This window comes from Nanorana parkeri, unplaced genomic scaffold (genome assembly GCF_000935625.1).
Source record: "Nanorana parkeri isolate BGI_ZX_2015 unplaced genomic scaffold, ASM93562v1 scaffold154, whole genome shotgun sequence".
NCBI classification, from domain to species: domain Eukaryota; kingdom Metazoa; phylum Chordata; class Amphibia; order Anura; family Dicroglossidae; genus Nanorana; species Nanorana parkeri.
Genome location: NW_017306422.1, coordinates 1,695,670 through 1,719,069, shown reverse-complemented (window position 1 = coordinate 1,719,069; position 23,400 = coordinate 1,695,670). Strand labels below are relative to the sequence as shown.

At 44.4% G+C, this 23,400-nt stretch overlaps 1 protein-coding gene across 2 annotated transcripts; it reads right to left on the bottom strand.

The window, feature by feature from the left end:
• Positions 1-1,010: 1,010 nt before the first annotated feature.
• Positions 1,011-15,440, bottom strand: SMIM8 (small integral membrane protein 8). Of its 2 annotated transcripts, XM_018554353.1 has the most exons (5): positions 15,429-15,440; positions 9,717-9,719; positions 4,742-4,754; positions 2,397-2,554; positions 1,011-1,179 (listed from the first exon to the last, which is right to left on the bottom strand). In XM_018554353.1, the coding sequence occupies exons 4-5, from the start codon at positions 2,532-2,534 to the stop codon at positions 1,021-1,023; spliced, it is 297 nt and encodes a 98-aa protein (XP_018409855.1). In that variant the 5' UTR covers positions 2,535-2,554; positions 4,742-4,754; positions 9,717-9,719; positions 15,429-15,440; the 3' UTR covers positions 1,011-1,020. The 2 variants fall into 2 exon arrangements, with proteins under 2 accessions (XP_018409855.1, XP_018409857.1); XM_018554355.1 differs by lacking the exons at positions 4,742-4,754; positions 9,717-9,719; positions 15,429-15,440 and adding an exon at positions 4,135-4,160 and having other exon boundaries at positions 2,397-2,542.
• Positions 15,441-23,400: the final 7,960 nt, after the last annotated feature.

Below are 23,400 nucleotides of genomic sequence, written 5' to 3'. Positions count from 1 at the left end.
AGCAAATCCCAGCAATAGTACATTATACAGCGCAATGGAGAATACCCCCAGCTATAGAGGACTACAAATTCCAGCAATAATACATTATACAGCGCAATGCAGAATAACACCAGCTATAGAGGAATACAACAAATCCCAGCAATATAGTATACATACAGTGTATACTGTATTGCTGGGATTTGTATTCCTCTATAGTTGATAGTACATTGCTCTGTATAATATACAGTACAATGTACCATCAGCTATAGAGGAATACAAATCCCACTATCCCAGCAATACATTAATACAGCACTAAGTGGGAGGAAAGTGCAGGCTTACCTGAGCAGTCTCCCTGAGATCATGGGCCTGTCTGCCAGCAGCTGCCGCCTCCCCCCCACACCTGCACCTCCTTGCTTTATAATGCCGAACCTACATGGGTGGGCAGCGGCGAGTCCGTAATGGGCGGAGGAGAAGCAGCGTGTGGCGAGTCCGTGAGGTGGGGAGAAGCGGCGAGAAGTGGCGTTCGGCGTTGCGGCCTGCTGCGAGCAGGTCAACTAATCGAAAGTCAACGTTGACGTTTCCTCTCATCGATTATAATCGACTTAGTCGATTAGTTGTTGCGGCCCAAGTACAAACTGTTTCCTGTATTATAATAATAATATATAACTAACTGCAATTGACATCATTGCCATAAAGTACTCATTGATAAATATACAACTTCACGGTAAATTCTACAAAGGATAAAAAACAAATCCGATTTGAGAGGTTTTTATGACCTTAGCATTTTGGCAGCATGACCGAAAATAGAATTAAATGCCTTCGAGAAAAAACTAATTTCTTTCACATTCATACAGTTTCGAGTTCATTCATAGTAATACCTCTGCTTACAAACAGGAAGAGAGTTCCCCAGTGTTGTCCTAACAAATTCTCACTCTCGGACAATCTTCTCTCCATAATTCAGTTTAATTTTTGGTATTTTTCATGTATATTTGATTTGTTCCTGTTGCAGTCATTTGATCATAGTTCATCAGCATTCACATTTCAATCCCATCTGGAGTTTTTCCTTCTTGTGTACCTGTTTCCTTCACTGTCAATTGCTTCATACAAGTCCTTTTTATTTTCCTCTGTTGCTTGTAAATAAGCAATATAGGCAACACACATTGTTATTGTAAATAGTCCAAACGCCATTATTGGCTTGTTCTGTAAAAGAAATAAAAATGAATGCTATTAATAAAATGCATCCACCTGCAGATTGCAGTGGTTAGAGAGCAGCCTTTAGGTACATCCTAGCTCTATGCACGCTGACAGCAGCAGGGTACGACATCTACCAAGTTACATGTTACAGAGGTAGCTATTGTAAATGATAGTAAAACTCCAGCCTTTACTTAAGACTTGCACACATGTAGAAGACTGAAGTGTCTCACAGTGTACATTAGAAGCTGCAGCAAGTCAGAAAACGTCAGCCTTATTTCCTGGCTTGAGGATGTCCAGCATCATCTTTCATTCAATTCTTTCAATCAGGGAGGTTCAGCATACCATGTGGGTATTACCTAGAGTGGTCTTCTGTTTTGAGGAAGCTATGTAAGCCCCTTCCACTAGCCATGATCGTCCTGAATTGCGTAAATAAGTACAGAGACCCAGTTATGACATCACTGAGTCTAAAATGAGTTATGTCATTGAAATGGATAGGTTTAAAAAAAAAATACCATTGCATTTTGATGAAGGGGGGTGGGCGGTACTAGGAAAGACAAAATATAAGCAGATTACATTTCTATGAACAGCTATCAGCTTCTGGGCTTAATGTAAACAAAGCCATGGGATAATTTGTAGCAATGGGTTATCAGTAGATTTCACTTCTTCTTCTTAGTAGGTGCACAGTCTTTCATCTCTCATCTGTGAGGATAAGTAATACAGTGTGCATGCCATCAGCTTCTGACTGGAAGCTGGAAATGGATAATCAAAGATCTGCACATGTAATCATATCCTGACACGTAAAAAAAGTCCACTCTGAGAGAAGATCTTCACGAAGCAACTCAGGGACAGATGCCACTGGACAGGGGAAATTTCAGCTGCTTGTTTGGCAACATGTGAAGTCTCTGCCAGGAAAACAATATAGGACGAAATCTCTCTAGCGTTCCTCCCATTACCACAAATTAACTTTGGGAGACCAGTTTTCAAACAGTTGTGAGGATTTCCAGAGATTCGAGCTTTCTGTTTTACACTGGAAACATCTGAACGGATCCAAGGCCATCTGGCACCTTAGCTGCTCAGCTGACTGTGTAGTTGTCTGAGGAGAATGCCTCTACCTACTTAGCCCAAGTCACCCAACAAAAAGGTTTCCACCTCTGGAATAATTCTGACTGCTTTGTCATGAAAAAAGAACTGCACATAATGTAATACTCATCTTCTGCCCTTACTGGTTTGATGAAGAGCTCAGGGTTGACAGCTCGGAACAGACTGGTCGTCTTTATTCCCCTGAATCCAGGGGTCCGATAATCCTTCTCTTTAGGTGCATCACTTTTAATGTCTGAAGGCTCCGAGGGAGATGAAGACATTTTACCGGCTAAATTGTGATCTAGTAATACAAGAAAAAAGAAACAAATCGTGTTACAATGTTGAAGCAAGGTCTAGAGCTCTTGAGCATGATGGTAACCCTTTTGCTGCAACCCGTAGATTTGTTACAGGCAAGACCATTGTCAACAAAGGGATAACATGGTGCTTACAAGCATTTGAAAAACTCTCATTTGTAGTGTTTTTTTATTTATTTCTGGGCATTGCTTATATATTTCATAGAAAAAAACAGTTTTCACAACCAGGAAACATTGCCCATCTCCTGAGTACTTTGGTGTCATTGTTTCCACATAGAGGATGTATTCTTCATGCTTTAGATCAGTGGTCCCCAACCCCCGGTCCGCGGCGATAAAAAGGTTGGGGAGCACTGCTTTAGATGCCCTTTTGAAAAAGAGAGAGTTGATCTCCTATCACAGAGGAATCATGGTATTACGGTTAGTGGCTGTCACTGTAAGTACGTGTTGTGCATTAAGAGTCTGTTCACACTGCATTGTGATAACTCATGTGCTGCAATGCACTTTATGGTGCCCCCAATGCTCTTTTTTATTGCCACAGCACCCTGCAATGCACAGACCTTGACTTTAACATATTGACAGTCGATGTTAGAGATGCCCCAATACCAGTATCAGTGCCGAAACTGGGCATTTTCACGAGTACTCGTGAAAATGCCCCGATACTAAACGCTAATACCAGTGCTTTAAATTTTTAAACACCAGCCGCACATCTCCTCCTCCTTCCTGCCGCCCCCACAGCCTTGACATGACCCGCCATCTGCACCCACCCACGGAGCCATGGCGAGACCCACCTCATGCCCACATAGCCATGGTAAGACCTGGCACAGTACTGGGGAGACATGCACCCGCCCATGCAGACCTGGTGAGACCCACAAGCAGCCCTGGTGAGACTGCCCAGCCATGGTGAGACCCCGTACAGCCCTTCTGTCTCTTCTGCAATAATAATAAAAAAAAAAAAACTTCCTGCTTGTAATTTATTTAAATAGTTATAGGTCTACTTTAACAGGCGCCAATGGACTGAATGGTTTTTATTGCCGTCAAATACAGAGGGCCCTTGAAAGTGCAGTACAGAGGATTTTTCAATAGCAGTGTGTCCTTGCAGCAATGGAGTCTGGAGTGTTTAATTATTACCATGACGTTATCTGAATGTTCTTATGTTTACATTTCTTAGATTGTAAGCCGTCACGGGCAGGGCCCGCCTTACCATCTTGTCTTGAATTGTATTGTGATCGTAATGTCTTCCTTATATTATAAAGCGCTGCGCAAACCGTTGGCGCTATATAAATCCTGTATAATAATAATAAATGATCTTCTAACCAAACTGCCCCTAAGAGGCAGAGCCTGATGTGAATGTCTTTCACATAAAATAATAACCCAAAGTCTAAATTAGTAGCTCCAAGTCTGCAGCCTGTCCCTCTCCCTGCAACGTGACCTACGTGTATACAATACACAGTGCAGTTGTTCTCACACAGCCTGTATATAGATATAATGAGAGGAGGACAGTTTGTATTTACATATAATGAGAGGATGACACAGCCTGTATATAGATATAATGAGAGGAGAACACGGCCTGTATATACATACAAAGAGTAGATGTCGGGTATATCACACAGCAGCACTGTAGCATAACATTGCTCTCCTTGGAAGTTCTGGTTCCCCGGAAGTATATTGAACATTACAATCATCTCTATTGTCTCCCTCTACTAGCTTCACAGTGACACCTGCTGGCGGGAGTAGTAATTGCATCTTCTCTGGGAAATGTGATGTCAGGAGCTGGAAATTTATGTTTAGTCCTTGTGTTTGTTTTGGAGTATTTACTATACAGAAATATTGCATTAGAATGTGATAAAATACTGAAAGTGGCCTTTAGAATGTCCTTGAATTTTAGGGCTTATTCATGTGATTGCGTTTTAATACGCTTATTGTATGTGAAGAGGTTTCCTATTGTTCTTAATAGTGTTACCGCCTATATATACAATGAACTGACATGCATGGCCCATAAAAAGCTCACGTCCGTTTATTATCCACCAGCATGCCTTTGTATGGGCAAAACAGCTGCCTAAAGCAATACAAATGCATTTTCTTTTACCAAAAAAGTCAAAATCTAAAGATTTCTACTTTATTAGGATTTTGACTCTATAGCTGTTTTTCTGACAACTCCAAATGTTGGACTTTACCTCACTTTCAGTCCTGGTGACAATGTTCCCAGGATACATAGGCCCCATCCACATAAGTGCTTTAGGCTTTGGCTGGGGAATCCTGTGCCAAGAACCTGAAGATTTTTGCACCAGGAGTCCCAGGTATGTCCCTACAGATGTGGCCGCTGTGCCCATTCAAGTTAACGACAGGGTGACAGCGGCCGTATCTGTCTGTGGCTGTCCCCAAGTAATTGTGCATGCGGTTCGGGATAGATGAATGTCCCCGGATGCAGGCAGATAGCATTCAGGAACAATCATCTATCCCAAACTGCATGTAGGATCACTTGGGGACAGCCCAAGATTCCTGCCTCACTGCAGCTGGGAAAGATCCAGACAATATTGTTAGGCTGGGCACACACCTTACAACCATCGCAAGACTTTTGTCTTGCGATGGTTGTAAGGTACTTAAAAAAACTTACGATCTGCCTATCTTGCATAGGCAGATCGTACTTGCGATGATCGCAAGCCACGCCCCCTGAGGGGCGGGCTTCCGATGACCGCAATGCCGAACGGGCAGTGTGCGCTTGCGCACACCGGCCCGTACGTGTTTTATCGTACGAACATGCCACAAACCCGCCGAACATCGTACGATGCTCAGCAGGTTTTCGAACATGCCCGTAAGTTAAAAGTCGTGCGACCTTACAGTAGTAGAGGTCGCACGGCTTCCACACACCTTACGATAATCGTACGATCGCGGGATTTCCCGCGATTATCGTACGATTATCGTAAGGTGTGTTGGGACCTTTAGGATCCACACCGCTGATTGATTGACAGCCTCTGTAGAGCCAGAGCCAGTTACTGCACCACCCCCTTCCCTGTCTGTCCCTCCAGTTAGCGCTGGAGGAATAGAGAGAGGGGGGAATCCCTGTGGGGAGTGATGACTGACAGTTATTGCTCTCTAGAGGAAGAAGCCGTGAGCTGAGTGATCAGTGGTTTGTGATTGCTCGGTTCTGGAGCTATAGAGTGTCACACACCGGCTCAAACTGTTGGGAAGAGTACATTTTACTCTACCAATAGTTCTCCTTTAGCCAACATCCCTTTTAAATATTTATACCTTCCAAAAAAAATAATCTTTCCTACAGTGCTTTTGGATCTTTTTTTTTCTAAATGCACCATACATATTTAGATTGTAAGCTCCTTGAGGGCAGGGACTGATGTGAATGTGCACTACGTAAAGCGCTAAACAAATTGTCCGCACTATATAAATACCAATAATAAACACATAAATAAGTGGACCTTTAAATGAGCCCGCAGCCAGGAGGGGGCCCATGACCAGGACTGCCAACAAGATGGTACAGACAGTCCCCTTGTACTGGCCAGGCCCCATAAAGTCACCAGTGGGGGCCCTGAACCCTGCCTGTAGTGAAGGAGGATGGTCCATTTGCCATGGTAACCAGTTGATTGGCAGGCTCCTATTTCTCCTTCCCTACAGGGACCTGGGCTCCTCTGCAAAGAAGGAGGACAGGAGCCTGTCAATTAGCTTGTTACCATGACTAGTGGGCAGGACCATGCGCTGGGCATACCTATCAGAGTGCCTTCTGGTCGCCTGGGCTGTGCTGATCAGCAGCAGGTAGAACCGGTGACTTCAAGCACATTTGGTCCGCCCCCCTGCACCGCCCACGGTATCAGGAACGGGAGTCCTATCATGAGGTAAGCTGTAGGGGATGTCGCAGATGCTGCAGTGCCGTCCGTCCGTTTTTTTACTACGGGCGGACGGCAAGAGGTTAAATTGCATCATTCTCCAGTGCTGCTTTTTTTAAATTTAGGAGCCGCTTCTGGGCTCGCTTCCATTTTCCCCACGGTAATTTCAAGCCTCCTTGGTGGATCAGGAGGGGCGCTGCCGCACCAAAAGAAGAGAGCACAGAAGCATGTATAATGACACTGATCCACCACGGAGGTCCGCCATGCAGCAATACATTATACAGCAATGCAGAATGCCACCAGCTATAGAGGACTACAAATCCCAGCAATACATTATACAGCAATGCAGAATATTTTGAAGCTACATACTCTGCATTGTTCCGGGGTGGCGGCCTGATGTTTCCAGAGACTCAGGAGGGCTATGCAGGGTCTCAAATGGGCTGTGCGAGGTCTCACCAGGGCTGCATGGATTCTCACCAGGGCTGCATGCAGTCTCACCAGGGCTGTGCGAGGTCTCACCAGGGCTGTGTGGATTCTCACCAGGGCTCACTAGAATTTTCCATTCTATTTATTGGTGCCTTTTTACACCTACAAATAGTGTTTCCAGAACCTTGTAGCTCGAAAAAAAAAACATGAGCTTCTTTGAGGGAGAGTCGCACGTTTTGGCCCCAATGGACTTAAATGGGAGAGCCTAAAAAACTGCATGTAAGGCATGGTAACTAGCTTTCTATTGGCACTCCATAGCAAGTTCAGTATGTGTTTATTAACATACTAGTTACAAGTAGAACACTCTAAACAACGACCTGTGAGACACCAAAACGTTGCTTAGAGTGTTCTACTTGCAACTAGTACATTAATAAACACGTACTGAACTTGCTTTGGAGTGCCGGTGTCCATCCTTTACTGATATTTTGTCGGAAGCCACCCGCTGACATGTGCTACACCCACCCTCCATTTTTGGAGCAGCGGCTCTGAGTGCGATGGTTCCACAGACTGTATCCTGAATAACAGCCAGGGCACTGGTATTTTCTGAAGAAGTACAGCAATGACAGGACCCACAAGTTTACTTTAACTTAATCCCTACCCCTTACCGTAACCTAACAATATCTTAACTGCAAAAATACTTATCTTATTGGGAACAAAAGTATCCCATACTAAACTCTTACAGTACTGAGAGCTATGTGCCATAAAAATAGTTTGCCTAAGGCTGGCCATACACCTGTCAATTTTTTTCCTTCAACCCACGGGCTGAACTAAAGAAATTGGAGCGATTCCTCCATCAACACAAACAGAATACCCAATCAGAGTGGGCAGCTCATTGCTGCCAGCTCTGATCGCATAAAGATTTTCCAGCAGGCTCCTTCGATGAGCTGATCGAAGAATGCCGGCTGAAAGAGAGCCGACAGCCCCACACACAGTGCGAATTTTGGTCGGTACATTAATACTTGGACCGGAATTCGACCAGTGTATGAGCACCTTAATGGAAATGATCGTGGCAGTATCATCTCATAGCAGAAGTCAGTTGCGAGTGCTTAAAAACTATTAAAAACAGCATGCAACTTTCTGTTGGGATTGGTAGTAAATCTGGCTATACACTGCCCCATTGGCACCCCTCAATTTGACAAAAGTAATTTTTTTCAATCAACTTTTGTTTAAACAGGTGTGGCCAGCATAGATCTGCTTTTCTGACATTCATAATTCAGATGACTTCAGGCAAGAAATGTATCCAACCCTCACTGTAAGGGCCTATTCACATTTGTTTGTTTTTGCCATTTTCCATTGATGTCAATGCAAAACGTATCTGCCAAAAGCAGACAAGTGTAAATAAGCCCTAGAGGGACAGCACATTGTAGTAATAAATCTCACCCTCCTGTGGTCAAAAGTAGGATTGCAGCTCAATACACGGTGCCTCTGGCCAGGTGTATTTGTTTGTCCATCCTCCCTCTTATGCTCATTAGGAGAACACAGGGCACCTGTATGAAGCTCTGGGATCCAGCACCTTTCCATATATAAAAGACAAGTACAAGGGGTTGTTTCATGAGATAAAGAGTCAGAACTTTTATGGTGAGTGGGGAAAGTGGTGTGCAATTGGGGTTATAACTGGTTGTCTAGAAATACATGGGCAATTTTAATCATGTCAGACAATATGGAATGAGATGTTCTCTATGGAGAAAGTAGGATTTTGTTACCAGTTGCACATCATTGGAACATTCTGTGATTACTTGAGCTTTATCTCTTCCTTAGAAGGCCATTTGTTACTTTTGTTGAGCTACCCTTTCCTTTTCCTAGTGATTGCTTGATAGGGATTTGTGTTACATGAGTGCGTTCCTACAAACATCCTAGCTAGTGGTTGCTAGCAAGGGGTTAAATCTCAGCAGCAAGAGCTTAAAATTACCTGTATAGATTAACCCTGAATGGAACCTGTCATACAATGCATATGTGGATTCCTGCTGACCTCTACTACAAGTACTGGTTGGTTTAAGTGTTACACTGATCTAATGGCTTCAACACTTTGTCACTGCTCTGGAGCAAGTATACATATTTGGGACAGTCACTTAAAGAATTAATGCCAGATACTACCAGGAAAATAGCATTTCCAGAGTAAAGATCAGCAAACAAAGTCTTTCTCATTATAGGGTTCCTTCAAACACATGGCTTACATGCCATCTCTATGTTTATAGAAATTCCTATACTGATGTAACTTTTTTTTTTTCCCAAGACATGAACAGTTTAAGGAAAATGTTTAAATCACTTGGAAGGGGTTTGTCCTCCAACAAGCTTTTAAAGGTATCGTAGTAGTAAATTATTTTTTTCTTAATATCTTGAATGTGTTTTGTTATCTTAGTGCATGATGTAAAAGGTAGCAGTGGCCCATACCAACTAATCAATTCCAGTAATGTTTCTGTATAGGTTCAATAACACAAAGCAGGTTTGTCAGGCTGGTCAACTACCAGTACCAGTGGGGCTTGTGGGTGATGGTTTTTATGTACTACAGTATTCTGCTTTAGTTGGGTTTATCAAGTAGCCAACAGTTCTGACTGACCTTTTACTTGTTATAATGTATGTAATAAGTAATGACTAGATGGATGATCTCTCTAGTAAGCTTTATGTAATGCCCGCTAGAGTATCTGAAATCAATCCTATACTGCCACTCCCTAGCCTGAGTGTTATAAACCAGGTTTGTAATTCAAATAGCTGCTTTGTAGGGGAGAGCTGAAGGAGGACAATTGTAATGTTCACCAGTGCTAGATCCTTCACAAGGCACCTAGGCAGGAGTCTAGGGGCCCTGTTGGTGTCCAGAGGACCCATCTACAGCCTTCATACTCCCTGCAGATGTAGATGCAGCAGCATCTCTGTGCCCATTTAATTTCTCATCAATGTCAATTGATGAGCTGGTGGGGTGTGTGGAATGGAGGTTGTGGTGTAAAGCTCAACTGCTACCTGGCCTTGGACGCCATTCTTCCTTAACTGGTCATTTTGACTAGTAGTGCAAAGAGTCTGTAGATTTGGAACATACTGTGTTTAGACACTTACTTTGAGCCACTTTTCTGGTGTGGAACTTTCAAAAGGTCTTGTGCCAAATTCATAGAAGGCCTGATGCTAGCTTTTATCTTAACAGATTCAGGTAAATGTCGAAAAAGTCGCTATGACAGATTTATTAACACCGACTCTGATCTGGTGTATAGAGAAACCAGTGCTCGAGTGGGGCAGCATTAATGACTGATCATCTAGCTCCTGGTTTAATGTTTGCAATGACACTGGGTTCCCAGTGTTCAAACAACCAATTCATCACTTCAGTCTCATCCAGCTGCTGGTTGAAATAAAGCCCAGCAGAATATAAACGGAGGCAAGGGATGTTGTCTGACATATTGACCCAAATATGGCCATGGCCTCGGTGTGTAAATATAAAAATGTATATCAAATTCCTCCTAAAGGTGGCAGGAATGATGAACAGTAAATAGAACCCAACATGACATAAAAACTGCTAAACAAAGTTACTCTTTCCCCTTGCCCTCAGTTTGGGTAGCTATAACATAATGCTTATTGGTTCAGATGAGTGATATGGAGACTGAAGATAGATGTTGGATATCTGTATGGATAGTGAGTGAATAACCTTTTCTTTTAGTACTGTATACTCCTAGGTATGTGCTATGTATGATGGTTAACAAAAAATGCTGATTGTTTTTTCTTTTTTCTCCCCTCTCGCTTAGTGTGTACTATTAAACACCGCGGTTGAGCTCTTTGGTTGCATGAATTCACCTTATTTTGTTACACCAGTTCAAAGCTACTATTGGGTAAGCGTAACCTTAAAATGACCATTTCTGGATTATGCTTTAAAGGAAACTGTTTACTATGTAGGCTGCCATTGTTGATACCTTTTTTAAAAAGGCTGTCTCTGCCTTCAGTACATAATCTCTCAGCAGTGGCGGACCTAATAACCAAAGGGCCCTGGTGCAAGATTTTATTTTGGGGCCCCCCTCCCAAGACGGGGGGCGCGGGAGCAGATCACACTGACCCCCCACCCGGCATTCTCTAATGTTGCAGTAGCTTGCTGGACTTACCAGAGACCCTGCAGAGCACACCATAGATCCTGCATAGCCCACCTGAGACTATGGTGGGCTCTGCAGGGTCCAAGGTGGGCTAGTCTGGATGTCGGGGTCCCTTTCCCTGTACCTCCTCCCAACTCCTCTTACCTGCTGCTGGGGCCCGGCCTCCTCACCCCCTCCCATCACCTATGCCATGCCACCCCTGGTACAGCCGATACCCACAAGGGGCCTCCCAGGCTGCCCAGACCCCCTCACATGGGTACCGGGCCATACCCCCCTGATGGCAGTGTTCTATCAAAGGTTGTGACTATGTTAGAATTAGGCGTGTCCCGATAGCACTTTTTCAAGACCAAGCACTTCCCCCTCATGTACTTGCCGATACCAATTACCAATATTTTTTTTTTTTAAGGGACAGGTGGCTTTAAATGATCCATAGTACGACTCTGATATGTACTATGGATCATGATTTAACCTATTCATGTTAGCAGGGGAGAATTGTAAATCTATTGGTGTAGTGGATGTGTGTGCTGTATATATGTACTACATATACATTACACACGTCCAGTACACTATAGAAATAGATTTTGCAGCCAGCCCCGTCCCAGCTTCCCTCAGGCGCGGGGCAGGATCGCTGCTCCCAATTCTGCCCTGCTAACATGAATAGGTTAAATCATGATCCATAGTATATACAGTACACTGCAGTAATGGTTACAATTATCCTCTGCTAATATGAATGGGTTAAATGATCTGTAGTACAACCACATGTTATGTACTTATGGATCATTTAACCCCTTCATATTAGCAGGGGAGAATTGTAAATATGTATGCTATATGTAGTACATGTACAGTACATATAGGATGCACTGCAGCAATAAATTCTTGTTCTTCACACAACACTAAGCCCATGCCCCGTCTTACTTAATGTTGCCTCGATCGTGGTGCCGAACGATGTGTTGAACGATTTTCCTCACACTTGAGGTCGTCGTCGCTGAGCCGTAGAGGAGCGTCATGTCACTGCTGCTCCGGTGGGTGGCGCTTCAGGTGGGGTCCTAACTTAGGTGGCCGACGACTGCCCAGAGGACCGGCCACCTAAATTAGGACCCCACTTGGAGGGCAGCCAACCGGAGCAGCAGTGACGTGACAAGTAGAGAAAAAAAAACATAGCGCAAGCTTCGGCGCTTTGTATCGGGGCATTTTGACAAGTACAATTACTTGTCAAAATGCCCTGTATCGGTCCCGATACCGATGTTTATCGGGACATCCCTAGTTAGAATATGTGACAGGTGACGTGGTCACACGTTTAAACATAATCCCGCCCAGTTTTTCGGTTGTGGAATGTGTGACCGCCAATAGGTGAACAATTCCAGTGCTTTCCCAGCTGCTCCAGGGCAGATCGGCATCGCAAATTGCAGGTGCAGGAGAACTGATCTGCCTCGAACAGCTGATCGGTCCTGAAAATGTCACTTCTCTCTGACTGCGATCTTGCATTCCACCGCACTCGCAAAGGTGGATGGAAGTGACATTTCAGGACCGATCAGCTGTTCCAGGTCAGATAGGTTCGCCTGCACATGCGATTTGCGAACATGAATGGGTTAAATTTTTTTTTTTCTTCTTACTTACCTCGCCGAGTGTCGCGTCACTGCTACTGACTACCTCTCTGAAAAAATCTCCCCCCTGTCCAGCCCTGACTTTGCTACTTCTGTCTAACGGCTCACGCTCATCCTCACTAGACACCTTGGCTCCCCTCACTACACGCAGACTTGGACCACGTCCGCTACGACAGTGACAAACTGAAGTAACCAGACATCAAACAAGACATAGCCACACTCTTGAGCAACTGTGGCGGAAAACTTGGTCTCTGCAAGACTTCACCCTGTATAAAGCTGCCCTACTAAAATATAATTCCTCACTCTGTGCTGCCAAACAGACCTTATTTTGTCACTCCTTAACTCATCCAAACCTTGTCAACTCTTTTATACCTTTTCAAGCCTTCACTATGTCCCCCACCACAACCCACTAACTCACTCACTGCCCAGGACATTGCCATTCATTTAAAAAACCAAAATGGATACAATTTGGGATAAGATCACCACTATCTAGTTGCCTTCGCCTATTAATGTACCAGACCCACCATCACACTTGATACTTCCTCTTTTGACTGTCACCACAAAAGAGGTTACAAAGCTTCTGATGCACAACTCACCACTTGCCCCCTGAACCCTGTTTCCTCACCTGCTTTGGTCACCCTCTTGCACTATCCTACACTTACTCACATTTCTCAATCTCTCACTCTACTGGCATCTCTCCTTCCCCTCTAAAACCTGGGCTGGTCAACCCAATACCCAAACCCTCACTGGACCCTACCAACCTCAATAATCTCAGACCCATCTCCTTGCTCTCATTCACCTCCATACTAGAACACCTTTTATCTACAACCGTCTGAGTCGCAGCCTCGCTAATAACCTTCTGGACCCCTTGGCTTTTGCCCCGTACACTCCATTGAAACCGCCCTCCTAAAACTCACTAATGATTTACTAACTGCTAGAAAACAACAGCCACCACTCCTTACTCTTGCTAATAGACCTTTCTGCTGCTTTTGACACTGACCAGCCACTCCTCCTCAAAATTCCACTTGCTTGGCCTACAAGGCTGCTTTCACATGGTTCTCCTACCTAGCGAAGTGCTCCTTTTTTAGTGTCACCTACAAATCTAACTCTCCCCTTTTTTCCTTTTTCTGTAGGGATCCCCCAGCCCTTGGGACCATTTTTTTCTTTTTTCTATCTACACCACCTCTCTTGGTCAGTTAATAACCTCACATGGCTTCCAATACCATCTCTATGCTGATGACTCAAATATATCTTTCTACTCCACAACTCACCTCAGTGTCCTTGTGTTAATAATCTACTAACTGACATTTGTCTGGATGTCAACACTTCTTAAAACGCAATCTTTCAAAAACTGAGCTCATTATATTTTCTCCTGCCTGTGCACCTTCCCCTAACATTTCCCTTGGGATTGGTAACACAACCATGCATCCCTCCCCTCATTCCAAGGTGCTAGGTGTCATCCTTGACTCGGACCTCACCTTTCTTTCCCACATCCAATCACTCCAAATCCTGCCGCCTTCACCTTTATAACATCTCCAAAATACGCCCCTTCCTCACTAATGAATCCGCAAAACAACTCATCCACTCCCTTATCTCGCATCTTGAGTATTGCAACTCCCTCCTCATTGGCCTACCACTAAACAGGCTATCCCCCCTTCAGTCTATCATGAATGCAGCTGCTAGACCATCCACCTGACCAACTGCTCAGTGTCTGCAACCCTTCTCTGCCAATCCCTGCACTGGCTTCCACTTGCCCAAAGGATAAAATTCTAAATATTAACCACCACTTACAAAGCCATCCACAACTCTGCACCCAGATATATTTCAAACCTTGTCTGAAAATATCACCCTAACGGTCCCCTCTGCTCCTCCCAGGACCTCCAGCTTTCCAGCTCCTTCATCAACTCCTCCCATGCTCACCTCCAGGACTTCTCTAGAGTCTCTCCCATCCTCTGGAACATCCTTTAGGTAATCCCTAAAGGCTCTTCTCTTCAGGGAAGCCTATCCCACCTTAACCTAACTTCTCAAACAATTCATCCGCACACTGCTATCTCAATGTATCACTTGCCCCTCCTTTTTTAGATTGTAAGCCCTCCTTACCATCTTGTCTTTAATTGTAATGTCTTCCTTGTACTGTAAAGCACTGCGCAACTGTTGGAGGATAATCATAATCCTAATCTGCCCTGTCTCCTTTTTTTGAGGATATGGAAAGCTTTGATCACTTCCTGCTGGGTGCACCCCCACAATATCCAGAAATCACTAATGCCACTTCATTCACAAGGTATGTCTGCATAAAAAATTCACATGTCTGTATAATGTGCTTGTAGAATGTCATAAAACATGCTACTAACATGCAGGTTTATTTTTGGCTCTCACCAGTCAGTATAAAATGCCTACAAGTTCAGCTCATGACAAAGGTACTCAAGAGATTTGCACTTTATATTGTGAGGTGTCCACACTGGTGTATCTTTGTTCCTCACATAGACATATTTTGTGGCAACACTTGCATTTAGAAGACCGGAACATTGGGTATTAATGGCACTTGCTGAAGTGAGAACCTGCAAAGCCCTCCTGAGACTCTGGAGACATCAGGTCGTGAACCCATAGCAACAGAGTATGTAGCATAGTATTCTGCGTTTCTGTTAAACGTATGGCTGGGATTTGTAGTCCTCTATAGCTGATGGTATTCTGCATTGCTGTACAATGTTTTGCTGAGGTTTGAGTCAGTGTCAACAGTATTGTATTTTGGTTTTGTGCTGCCCTAGGCAAGACTAAACTCGGGCAACCCCTAATCTAAATTTGCCCCTTGTTTAAGACAACCCCTTTGTTTGTAAACTCCACCTTTTCCTCTTAGAGCTCCGCTTCTTCCACACTGTACATTAAAAGTGGAATATGAATGCCTATGTTTTGCTATAGAGGGAGTACAAATCCCAGCAATAAATCGTATAGCAATGCAGAATACCACTAGCTATAAAGGACTACAAATCCCAGCAACACATTATATAGTTTTGCTGAAAGCCACCTGGCTATAGAAGACTGCAAATTCTGGCAATACATTGTGCAGCAATGCAGAATATGAAGCGACTTACTGTGCTGCTCTAGGGTGCTGGCCTGATGTCACCAGGGAAAAATCTCAGGGGAGCTGTGCTTCAGCAATGCCCGGGTTCTGGTTCAGTGCAATTGCAAAAAATAGTGCATGCATATTTTTTTTTTTTTTGCAATTGTACTGGAACCTGGGCATTGCTATACCACACATTCTGGTGCAGGCGATCTCGCTGTGGGTGGGTTTGGCATGTCTGCAGTTGTCGGGTACCTGGTTGTGGGAGATGCCGTGTCCCTCTGCCGGGACATAGGCAGAGAGGTGATCCAGCAGCACGGGCCGGTTGCGCAGGCGCAGACGACAGAAGGCCCGGCAGATTGCGTCGTCGCGCGGGATTACGTCATCGCGTCGGAGCGGCGCGGTGACGTAATCGGGCCGGCGCATGCGCAGTAGCTCATCCTCAGCCTATATAAGGCGCTGCAGGGCGCTCATTCAGTGCTGGGTGATCTTCAGCCAGCACTGGATGTTCGTGCTGTGCTTGCTCTCTCTGGTCATTCACCCTGCCTTGCTCCTGTTCCTTGCCCATTGTGGTTCTTGTTCCCTTGGCTTCCTTGTTACCGACCCGGCTTGTTTCTGGACTTCTCTTTGGCCTTATCCTTGCGCTCTGCTGCTCGCTTGTTACCGACCCGGCTTGTCTCTGGATTTCGCTCTGGTTTAACCCCTTGTACCATATTGCCCGCTCGCTACTGACCCGGCTAGTCTCTTACGCTTCCTTCTGCCTTACCCTTAAAGCACGGCGGCTACTCTGCTAGGTCACCAAGTAGACCTCGTGACCTAGAGTTCCGCATCTGGCACTCGTGCATCCCCTGCCTGAACCCTACTGTTCTCAACCCCAGTGGTCATCAGACGGGGTTGCAAGGGAGGTCCTCCTCGTCATCTCGGGCTCGCACCACAAACCTAACAGCAGTGCCGTTGACTTGAAGGGCACCACCACACTCCCTCCCACCCCAGAACGCAGGGAGGCTTGCTGTGTGCGTTCCAGCCACTAACTGTGCTGGCACATACTGGGTTAGGTGTAAACAATCTCTAAATATAATCCCAGCAGACATGGCTGCCTGTGGTACAGGCAACACCTGCACACAGGTGTATATAATAGATTGCAGGGATCTTTTTAACTGTCACACAGGTATAGGCATCTATTATGTGACTATATATACCACAGCCTGTGTGCGGAGATCTGTTAAACAAGACTGCCTGTAGTACACACTGCACTTCTTCCAGTGCTCCACGGGACCACATCCCACACTGCTCTGCTCAGTCCCTTAACATCAGCAGTTGGGCTGCAGCTGGTCTACCTTTGTTCAGGTCCCTGGGAGTCCTTGCATCGTTCACCGGCTGTCAATTTCCACGGCTTTGCTCTTGGGTGCCTGACAGCTGGAGACTGTCCCCACCTCCAGCCTGTCAGCAGTAAAAGCAGCGGCAATTGGGCGCTCCTTCAGCTGCTGCTGTACGCCCCTGGATCATCCAGGCTGGATGTCCCCTAGGATTGTAGAAGGGGAACGGGTTGCCTCACTTGTTTGGGGGGTGGCAAACTTTGTCTTGCGATGGATACACCCCTGAGTGGCAGATCTACCAGGCTCACAGCTGCAGCCAGGCCCTGGCACTCCTCCACTGACTCCAAGCTGTAGACTACAAATCGCAGCCCAGACAGGAGGAAGAGGGCCCTGGTGATTACCTTTCTATAAACTCACCAAATTCTCCTCAGCACCAGGCTCATGATGCTCTTAATCCAGCCTTGATTGTAATGTACAGTACATGGTGTAAAAAGGGAAGAGGTCAGTATTGTGTATTGTACAACATAAACTCGACAACTAGAGCATGGTATAAATGTGCCTTACACTGGTGCTTGGGGTAAGTGGGAGCTGCAGAGGTCCCACACTGCTTCATCCCTGGTCTCCTGAGTAATGTGCTCTGCTAGAGGTTGTGCTACACCCAGAGCACCTGGCCAAGGTCCTAGGTAGAACACTTTAAACAGAATTGGAGGTGGTCTGCTGCATGACAAAAACAAGGAAAGAGCTGTAAGTCCCCGTTCACATTGAGCGAATTTACTGTGCGGATTTCCGCGCATATTGCCACAAGATATCGTGAGATCTCGCTCTTCCAATAACTTTCAATGGAGCTGTTCAACTCTACAGCTCAATGTCACTCGCTGCTTGTGCAGGACCCTTTTTGCGTGGCTGTCGCGCGATTTTGCGTCTTTTTTCATGCAGTCCAATAGGAAAGGTCGTGCGATCATCGTGTGAAAAGTCGCCCTATATGTTGCATGTCGCTCAGTGAATGGGGTGTAAAGCCCAAATGACCCTTCAGTTTAAATCTACTAAATACCCCTGAAATATATCGGTGTTCAGTGTCTTGCAGCTGTTTCTTTCTAAAGCAGCCATAGCCCAAGTAGAAAGGCCTGTCTCATGCCAGCAGACGCAGAGTAGGACCTTTGCACTGTCTGCAAGCAGTGGCTTTGTTGCAGAGGTCCAACATGCTCCCTGCTGAGTCATACCTACAGTATAACTCTCCCATCAGTTCAAAGCTTGTATTCCCAGTAAATGCAGACCTCTAGCTCTGACACAGCACGGGGTGTTGGTTCTCTGCAAAGAGCAAGGGTCCCACTTGGCACCATGCTGGCACATTCTTGCCACTTTCCTTCTGTGTAGTCTCTAAAGATGTTTAGTATGCATTGAGTGTCTTGATCCTGTAACTTTTTTTTTTTTCCCCTTTTGAACTTCAGGGTCACTGAAGAAACTACTGCACAGTACTTGCCAACCATTGAACTCAAAGAACCAGAATTGCAGGCCACTTTGGACACATGTATAGATTCCACAACAGCAGCTGAGACTGGAGGAGGAAATAAAGAGTCTGCACACAAAAAATTCTATTTTTTGATTCCTGCGGATGTCATTACACGTGCCATCACAGTGCTGAACGAAACTGAGTTAGAAAAGTCAGTACTCTTCAGTGACTCCGCTGTTCAAACAGATAACTTTGAAAATGAAACTACAAACACCCCGGAGCATTGTGATGCAGAAATCTCATTTGATGATTTACTAAATTACATTCAAGAAATGGACAACACACCGAGTATCTTCTGGGACAGTTATGATCTCCATGATGCAAAGAATGAAACGAGCTGCTTTGTGCATGAAAATAAGTGAGTATAGTAATGGCTTATAGAACATGGTTGCACATTTCACAGAACTTGTCTTTATTCAAATACAAACTGTAAAAGTCAAAGCCTTACAAAGGTTGTTGTAGAGCTATGACTTAAGCATTACTTCCAACTTTCTGACATGAGAAAAGGGGACACTTTTAGACTACAGTATGTAGGCAATGGATGCACTTCTGCTACATCCTTTACTATACAATGGAAGAATTCGTATGTAGAAAAAGATTGGATATATTCATTGTTTTGGGGTTTTGTGTTTTTTTGTTTTTTTTCTTATAGAATTTTATAAACTGGGTACAAATGCAAAAAAATTAAGTGTAAAGTCACTTTTTTTTTTTTCTACATAAAATGGAAGCAGTCGGTAAAATTGCTGGACATTTTTTGGCAGAAGAGACGTGCATTATTTCTGTGTATACACGACCCATCCAGGATATTCTGGATATGCCTGAATTTTGAAAAGGCCTTTTTGGTTTCATGAGTCAAATACACTGAACAATGTTTAGGCCACAAACCTGTTCTAATTTTGACTTTTTTTCTCAAGCTTGTGCACATCAAATGAAGTCTGCAGCAACAATGAGGATTCAATGCTCATGGTACAGTAACTTTTTTTTTATTCATGCATGGCCCAATGTACAGAAAAACATTTGCTGAATGGTAAACTTTTGGCAGATGCCTTACTCTCATTTATAAAGCCAGCCAGTTGGCTTTTATTTTCTTCCACTCTAACTAGAAAGTTGCCACTCTACATGCGTGCCCCCCACCATACATACCTTACTGTTGCAGGGTGAGGCCATCCATTTATACTTGAGTATGGGAGTGGTTTGCACAATAAAAGCTTCCCAAGATTTTTGCTCCTATAGCAATAAAGGTTACAGGTTTGCAAAAGACCCAGGTGATTGCAATACATTATGCAGACCTACAGTATAATGCCATATAGAACATTTTCCTGTCTGTTAACCTGAGGCTCTGTTTCCTTTAGTTTGCTTTAGTATGGCTGTATCAAATTTGCTTTTAATGATGCTTCCTTATGGATATGCAATATTAAAACTAACTCATTGCATGCTTTGCCCCTTGCCCAAAACTGTGTCCTTGAATGTAACATTTAACTTTTTTTTTTTTTTGTTCCCTTCAGGAACTGTCCAAGCAATCCGAAGATAATGGCATGAAACCTGTGTCTTCTACACCATGGCTTAGCAGAAGGATATCTAGGATGTAGTTTCTAAAATATACTTTTCTTTAAAAGACTGGGCCATGTACCTACCATCTGCAATGGGTTACATTGATCAACATTTCTAGGAGACCTTAACATGATACTAAACTCATGAGAATATTAAACATGGATTCAAGTACCTGAGCTATAACAATGTATCACTCGGCTGTAGATCCTCAAATCTCTGAATTGGTGCCAGCACTGTACTTCTGGAGGGTGGCTACTTTTGTTCCCTATAGTCGTGTTGTAAAGTAGCCACCACTCTTAAGCCTGCTCATGTGTATTGAGATTGTAGTTCATCACGGGAGTGTTGGCTACTTTGCAACACACAGGGACCATGGGGAACAAAAGTAGCCACCCTCCAGAACAGACAGGATCGGCACCAAATCAGAGTTTTGAGGACCGATGGTTAAGTGATTCACAAATCTACATTTTTTTAATACCTGCATGCATTTTAAGACTCCACAGTTGAGTCAATTTAAGACTGTAGCTACAAAGTTCCAAGTTGCAGCTTCTGTCATGGATCTTTCACGACAACCCACTCTCCTAGCCACGAAACACTTTACTCTTTATCATATCTCTGACTTTCTAATTGCTTATCTGACACTTAGAAAAAAACCTTCAAAAAGTTCACAAATAAAAAAAAAATTCAGGAGACTGCTCCTTTATCCTGTCTATACCTTACTGAATATAATATAATTTTTTGCACTAGTTTTTGGAGGGTCTTCATCACCATTGACTATTTACTTATTTCAATCTGATCATAAACTGTTCTAGTTGCATCAATTGTACATGGCCTTAGATTTTTAAGATTATGGAAAACCTGCAATGAGTTTCTGTGGTTCCTCTTCTAGTTGCCCTGGAAAATATAAGGGACCTGTGCTTTGCACATGGAGGGCAAAGCAACAGGGTTACTAAAAATCCAGTATTTGCTTAGCTGCAGTTGTGATTTAGTCACAGCGTACACATTTCAGTCTCCCTGATTCCATGTGACAGCACTGACAGTCTTTCAGAGCGTTCAACCTCCTGGAATGCAAGCTGGCTGGCTCCCTGCGTTCAGGGGCGGGAGGAGGCGTGGCAGTGCACTTAAGTCAATGGCACCGCAGCCACCCACAGTGCAATCGCCCGCACCTTGAACACAAGCAATCTGCAAAAATAGTGCTTGAAGTATTTTTGCAGATCACATTGGACCAGAATGCAGGCACTAATGTGCCTGCGTTCCAGGTGAGGGCGATTGCACTGCGGTGCCATTTACTTCAATGCACCACCACACCCCTAAACGCAGGGAGTCAGCTAGCTTGCATTCCAGAAGCTGAACACTCTGGAATGCAGTCTTTGGTGTGAACTGGCCCTTAAAGCAGAATTGTGGCCAAAATATTAACCCTTGTAGTGGGGGTACCCCTGCACTGCAAGTTACCTGCTTGTTTTGGGATTTGTCTAGGGACTAAAGTTGTAATCGCCTTATCCTCTGAGCCAACTGGCTCTTAGACCAGTCCTTCCAGCTTCGCTTCCCCCCCACTACTGTGGTCTAAGGATCCTCGAGTTATGTCCAATACGGTGTATTGGATGTGAGGACACCAAGGGACACTGCATCATTGCAGAGGAGAGGGAGCACTGCCAGCTCCAAGGATTAGGCGTGTATAACTTTATTTTCATCCCTAGGCACAAATGAGCAGTTAACCCTTGCAGTGTGGGGATAGCCCCACTGTAAGGGATAATTTTGTAAGAGTTCTACTTTAAAACAAACCAGGGTTTTGCCTGAAGTCTGGGCTGACTTGCAGGGAATGTAGAGTTCAGGCCTGTTGCAGGGTCCCTTTTAGCAAGATATTCATCTTTTAGAAGCCATGCATATCACATTTTCACTGTTTACAGTTACTGCATACACAATGAGGTTTTTTAACTCTGTTTTTGGTCACATACAGAGACTGTTTTGAGTGCTTCACACTTTGCTTCACGTCACACTTTTTTTTTTTTGTCTTGGTCTCTTCACTGTTCGGGTTTTGTGTGTGGTGGTTGTTCACATTATCTCCCTCCCCTCACCCCTACAAAGACAATTGGCTTCACATCTGCATGATATCTGATGACAGTTACACATAGTTTACATTTGAAAAGAAATTGCTTGTTTTGATTCACAAGAAAATGTGTGGTTTGATCATAATTTGTATGTCTGTAATTTTGTTTTAAAAAATGTATGCACTGGTTTAACGGATCTGTTTTAGTCTGACTCTGTATCTTATGGATATTAGGTTTTTAATAAAATATTTTATTATATTGTATTATGCTCTGCAGTGGGTTTTTTTTCTTCCATGTATGGTGTTTGGCTTTTGTACTTCAAAGTTTGACATTGGCAGGGCTAGGCAAAGGAGGCCAAGTATGCATTGGGAAAAAAATGCAAACGATAAAAAAAATTAAATATCAATTGTTTAGACTAGCTTAATTTATATGTTAAGGCTAGCCTTTAATCCCAACAGCCAGGAAGTCACAGCTCCTAGAGCTAGAATTTTTATTTCTCATATCTAATTATGCAATTGACTATAAACAAAACCCTAAAGAAGTAATGCGCAGAGGTCAGTGGCTCCCAGAACCCCCCCAGCATTCTTAAGAGCCATTAGTTAAGTGATGAGAGGCTACCTCCTAGGCATACAGTACCTGCTTTCAGTATACTGAAAGCAGGCACTGTAAAACGGAGGCACAAAACAGACACTTTCTTCCCCCTCCGGTGCCAGCTCCTCGCCACTGCTGGATGCTGCAGGGGTGGCAGCATATGTCACCCCGGGCAGGCTCCCCTTTCTCACCAGGGCCTCTTGTAATTCCCACAGAATGGAGGGGGGACCTTGGGCAGTCCGTGCAGAAAGTGGGAGCAACAATTATGTAAGGGGAAGTTGGGTGCAGCATCCCCCAGATCCACCACTGCCTCAGTTCACAAAATGAAGCTGTAGAGGTGAGTTAGGCAGCTGTGAGCCCCCACCCCACATCCCACATGAGGGCAAGGCCTTAGGCAACTGCCTTATTTGTCTAATTAGAGGGCTTCCTCCGCAAACCTGTGGGCTCAAAAAAATAGAACAGATTCCTCCATCAGGCCTGGTTCATACGAAGTGTATTGCAGTATGAACAGATGAATTCTCCCATTCTTTCCAAATAAAATGAGCTTCAGCGGCAACAAAGTTTTAAATCCAATGCCTCCCATATCCTGCACATTAGCACCTCCCTCTCCATCCTCCAACTGCATGTGACCTGTACCTTAACCCCTTCCTCTCTGTATGCATTGTACATTTATTGTATCTAGTGCATTATTAACGAGATCTGTTTTAAACCCCCCTCCCCCTCCCCCCCTCAATAGCAGCATGTTCGAAAGACAACAGGAGCAGTGGCTTCT